This window comes from Rhinichthys klamathensis, unplaced genomic scaffold (assembly GCF_029890125.1).
Source record: "Rhinichthys klamathensis goyatoka isolate OS25496 unplaced genomic scaffold, OSU_Roscu_1.1 h1tg000006l_1, whole genome shotgun sequence".
Taxonomy (NCBI): Eukaryota; Metazoa; Chordata; class Actinopteri; order Cypriniformes; family Leuciscidae; genus Rhinichthys; species Rhinichthys klamathensis.
The window spans coordinates 7,263,979-7,269,249 of NW_026606559.1; the positions used below are offsets into that span (position 1 = coordinate 7,263,979).

The window sequence follows — 5,271 nt, forward strand, 5'->3', positions numbered from 1 at the left end:
ATTATCGAGAACAAATAATTTTACCAAAGCAAAATAATAGTTATAAGCTGTCGTCGCGCATAAATATAGAAAGTCCATGCATTAGAAACTGTACCAAAAAAATAATAAAGGAGATAAAAAAACATGAGGTTTAGAGTATGGAAATGCATATCTTTAATTATTTAAGCTCACTCAAACAAAACAATAAAGCCAGTGCTCCATTTGAATAATTCAAATCAGAGTTGTTGTTTTTTGCCAAATGTGTAAAATCCTGTACACAATTTTAGCAATCACTCACTGCAAAAAAAAAAAAAAAAAAAAAAAAAAGTACCTTCAAAAGAATACAGTTGTTCGATCGTCAATACCTTATGAAGATCAGTGTCATCGCGAGTGTTGCTTTAATTCTCCAGTGTTTATAAGAATTAAGAGCCATTCAAAATAAGTTCCGCGTGCCTATCAGTTCATTTCCCCAGTGCTGGGCAGCTGTAAAATCGTGTAGACAGGTTGTCACACTACAGTGAATGGATTCTAATGCTAAACATTTAACATACAATCCTCCAAACAGTGCAAAAGTGGCCCTGGCCAATGCACTAACCACATGCGCCAACGAGGAGGAGCCTGGGACGCCAATCAAAGCATCAACTTCAAATTGTATCTGAGAGATCAGCCCAGGACCTAGGGGCAGAGACATCAGTTGGAGCTCAATTGTTGATCTGATCACATCCGACGGACTTGCCGCAAAAGAGAAGCTGAGATTTAAAGACGAGCATTTCCCATTCTCATTCGGTGCCGCTTGAGAGAGAGAGAAACTCTTTCACTTCTTGCTTTGGTGGGCTATTTGTTTTTTGCCTTGTTTTGGCTTCCGACGTGGCGAAGGAGATGTCTTTCCCCCAGCTGGGTTACCCGCAGTATTTGAGTGCCTCCCAGGCGGTGTACGGAGGCGATCGCCCGGGAGTGTTAACTCCGTCGTCCCGCGGAGGGAGCGCAGAGATCGGGGGAAGCGCGTCCGCGGCGGCCGCTGCGGTGTCCTCGGTGTTGGGCATGTACCCGTACGCACACAACTACAGCGCCTTTCTGCCTTACACCAGCGCCGATTTGGCTCTTTTCTCCCAAATGGTAAGAAAAGCACATGTGCATTCTATAAAGCTGACTGATTTTTTTTTTTTTCTACATTGTATTGCTTTTTATTCTGCGAGCGTTGATTGCCAACAAATTTTTTGGGGGGATTGCCGCACAAGCGAGGTTAACGCAGCTGAAGCTTGCAATGTGCATGGGAAGTTTCTCACAGCTTTTAACATTTATTCTAGTCTGTTAGAACTGCATTGCAGATTTGGCACGCATAAAATTTAAAATACCTTTCCGACCGCCATTTTACAAGAAAAGTTTGTCGGCTGGCTCGTGTTTGAGTTGAAGAATTGTTGTGCGGGTGTTTAATAATAATAGCACGAATCATGTAATTTCCAAATTGCTATATTTAAAACATGCTATAATTGTTATTCAGCTGAATTTACATTTAATAAACCATTTAAGTTGTTTCGATCGAGAACTTTGCGGTTCGCGTTGGAAACAATGTAAAATGAATTATTGTTTTAAACGGTCCTTCTGGCTCGGAAACTACTTTACAGTTCACTTGGTCATATCTTCATGACTTGTTGTAAATTATAAATGTGAATGACAATAAAAGTGACAAAAAGAGTTGTTTTGACTAATGAAAGGTGGTAGGCTACTTCACAAAAGCGGAATCTCGTTGCATTTCCGAAAAAGAGCGATATTGAAAGTTGTATATATTAATCGGTTGTGTCTTTCGCTAACCTGTAACAAATAATTACAAATTGTGTCCACATTATGTGCATGAATCTCTTGTGCAAGGAAAACCAATTAAAACGGTATGAAAAGCATTTAAATCTCATAAAATACTTTCCCTCACACTTTTTTCGATTAATAAGAAACACTGCAGTATATATGTCGTGTGTTGTATAATTCTATATGGATAATAGGCTAATAATAACATTGGTAATAGGTTAAGGCCTGTACATCACGAGCTAACCTTAAATTAAATACATGCTGAATTGTACACACATCGGATTCGAAATAATGTGGTAATTTTGGCCAACATTGGCCGTGTTCTTTCTTATTTTCCAGAATGCCATTAATATAGGTAATATTTTAGCATATTTTTTATTTTTATGTTATGATATGTGGCCTAGCTTTTTATATAGCAATGTTGGTCAAAGGTCAAAACAAATATTAGTTTATGAAAGGTCGGGTGGAAACTTTATTGCAAAAACAAAACAAAACTCGCACGATTTCTGGAGAGGTCAGATTAATAAAGAAATGAATGATTGCCTACATTTGCGACAATTTGGATGAAAGTGAAATTTAGAAACGGAATTTTGACAGCGTGATCCCGAATTTATTTGCACGCTTTGTTGTGTGTATGAAATTCAACGTATCTGATGTATTGTTTTGTTCTTTTTCCTCTTGTCAACCGCATTGTAGGGATCTCAGTATGATTTAAAAGACAGCCCTGGCGTTCACCCTGCGAGCTTTGCTGCCCACACGAGCCCTGCCTTCTATCCCTACGGCCAGTTCCAGTATGGAGACCCTTCCAGGCCTAAAAACGCCACACGGGAGAGTACCAGCACTCTGAAGGCCTGGCTCAACGAGCACAGGAAAAACCCCTATCCCACCAAAGGCGAGAAGATCATGCTGGCCATCATCACCAAGATGACCCTCACGCAAGTGTCCACCTGGTTCGCCAACGCCAGAAGGAGACTCAAGAAGGAGAACAAGGTGACATGGGGCGCCAGAAGTAAAGAGGACGAAGATGGCAATATTATATTTGGGAGCGATACCGAGGGGGACGCCGAAAAGAACGAAGATGAAGAGGAAATAGATTTGGAGAGCATTGATATCGACAAGATCGACGACAACGACGGAGATCAAAGCAACGAGGAGGATGAGGAAAAGCGCGGGGAGCTCGAGAGCTTGCGGGAGAAACGGCGCGCGCTTGCGCTGGAGGCTCACGAGGCCTTCGAGAAATCCAAATCAAACGTCATTTCTGCCGGCAAAGAGCCGTCGGACGGAAACAACAACAACAACAACACCAGGGTTCTGTCGCCGGGCCGACAGGGAGGTTTTCAAGTTCCGGTTAGCAATAAGCCCAAAATATGGTCGTTAGCAGAAACCGCAACCAGTCCAGATAGCTCGCAAAAACCTACGTCACCCTCTGTTCCCGCCACTCCCGCGGGCACACACCCGGCCTTCCTACCCAGCCACGGACTGTACACGTGCCAGATTGGGAAGTTCCACAACTGGACAAATGGCGCGTTTCTGGGCCAAAACTCCCTGCTGAACGTCCGATCTTTCTTGGGCGTCAATCAGCATCATCATAATCATAATCACCCTGTTCACTCACAGCAGCAGCAGCAGCAGGCCTCGACCCTGGCAGCCGCGAACAGTGACAAGGCGCCAGAGGACCTCAGTCCAAAACACATAGGTATGCACTAATCACAACAGGCCTGTGTGTATGCACAAATGTGGCAGTGCCATTTTAAATGTTGCTATTGTTATTTTTTATTTTTTTCATTATTAGGCCTATTGTTATTGTAGTTGTCGTGTATATATACATAATAAAATAATAACAATTACATGGATAAAAACAAATCTGGACAATAATGCTGCGCATTTAATTCCAATCAATCTAATTCCAACGTTTTGTTTTGTTTTTAATTCTTAGATCGTGAAAATGTCCTCAGAAATGAATCACCAACGCAACCTTTAAAGTCATCGTTTCGTCCTCTTCACGACAGGTAAATTTATATTCTTCTTCTTATTATTATTATTATTAATATTATTAATATTAATAGCAGGCCTAGTAGTATTAGTAGGCCATCGTTATACCATGAAACGCATGCAACAGCGAACGGTTGTTTTTAAGACTGCTTATGGGAGACAGACTCTTGGGATACAGGTTTCCTAACAGACAGACAGAGAAAAATCTGCGCTTAGCGCTTATAATAAATAGTTGTGCTTTTCCTGGTGACAAAAGGCCACGAATCCCCCTCCCCACACACACACTCGATGCCTCTCTGGAGAATAACTACTTATCAAGTCACCGGGGTTGTGTGCCTTTCCTAAAGACCCTTGGGGAAAGTGAACCCCAGGGGAGCAGTGTTGCTGAAAACTTGCAAACTTGAAAACTAAGTGCCACAATTTTAGCAGAGCCGTTTTTTTTGTTTTTTTGGACTTGACGTAGCCTATATTTTATTAGTTGCGCCAGTGGATTTGTTGGTAAATATCAGCATGGTATTAAAAGTCTCTATTTTAGACCGAAACATAGGCTACTGCTTTTGTAAAATTTCATTTGAAATAATTGATTGCACAGTAACGCTTTGAAAACAAAAACAACCATTAATAGGCTTTAATTAATTAATTATATATATATATATATATATATATATATATATATATATATATATATATATATATATATATATATATATATATATATGTAGGCTATATATATATATAGGCATATATAGGCATATAGCCTACATATGACACACTACTGATATGTTATCATATAAGCAATTGCTCTATTAGCTATAACGTTCAGGGAATTATCTGTTTAAATGTGTGGCTAACAGTGAAATGCCTCGATGTTTTTAAGAAAATGATATCACAATTATGTGTGTGTGTGTGTGTTCACAGCCCAAGAAACCAGCAGGAATCAACACAGAGGGTCCTAACAGCTCTCTCTTCCGCTTGATCAAGACATTTGCCCCGCAAAAAGGACTGATGGCACTCATAATGGGACAATGAAAACGAAATCAATTCAGCATAGCATTCAGTTACTCTAAAACAAATGCCCGAGTTTGATTAGCACCCGGTGGAGATGTATATAATGACACCTGTGATCCCTTCCTTACCGTGGGACATTGGTAGGCTTATTTTGTCTTTATGTGTTGGTGTTTTCCTTTAAGGTGACCCACATTTGTAAATAGCGAGTTGACGGAGTTTGTCCAGATCATATATTTTGTCTAATAAACTAAATGAAATTATAGACAAACGCAAAGAGGTTTTTTGTGTGTGTGTGTGTGTGTGTGTGTGTGTGTGTGTTTTGGTTTGTTTTTTGAAGGGTTAAATGTTTTAGTGACGTTACGTTTCTTTTCATTTTATTTTGTGTATTAATAAATCCATCATAATATCATTTAATTATTAATATTCTAAAGTTATAATAACGAATGCTCTTAAAAGCGGGGGAAATCTGTCGGTTATTTAGATGCATGA

The 5,271-nt window shown here is 40.0% G+C and overlaps 1 protein-coding gene across 2 annotated transcripts; it reads left to right on the top strand.

Moving 5' to 3' along the window:
* Positions 1-622: 622 nt before the first annotated feature.
* irx1a (iroquois homeobox 1a) lies at positions 623-5,056 on the top strand. Of its 2 annotated transcripts, XM_056257821.1 has the most exons (4): positions 627-1,095; positions 2,479-3,478; positions 3,719-3,791; positions 4,693-5,056. In XM_056257821.1, the coding sequence occupies exons 1-4, from the start codon at positions 859-861 to the stop codon at positions 4,748-4,750; spliced, it is 1,368 nt and encodes a 455-aa protein (XP_056113796.1). In that variant the 5' UTR covers positions 627-858; the 3' UTR covers positions 4,751-5,056. The 2 variants fall into 2 exon arrangements, with proteins under 2 accessions (XP_056113804.1, XP_056113796.1); XM_056257829.1 differs by lacking the exon at positions 3,719-3,791 and having other exon boundaries at positions 623-1,095.
* Positions 5,057-5,271: the final 215 nt, after the last annotated feature.

What these genes read in the sequence shown, in the direction of transcription:
- irx1a (XM_056257821.1), top strand. Translation starts at nt 859, where the DNA reads ATGTCTTTCCCCCAGCTGGGTTACCCGCAGTATTTGAGTGCCTCCCAG. An exon ending in CCTCAGTCCAAAACACATAG is followed by an intron (nt 3,479 to 3,718) that starts GTATGCACTAAT and finishes TTTAATTCTTAG; the next exon opens with ATCGTGAAAATGTCCTCAGA. An exon ending in TTTCGTCCTCTTCACGACAG is followed by an intron (nt 3,792 to 4,692) that starts GTAAATTTATAT and finishes GTGTGTTCACAG; the next exon opens with CCCAAGAAACCAGCAGGAAT.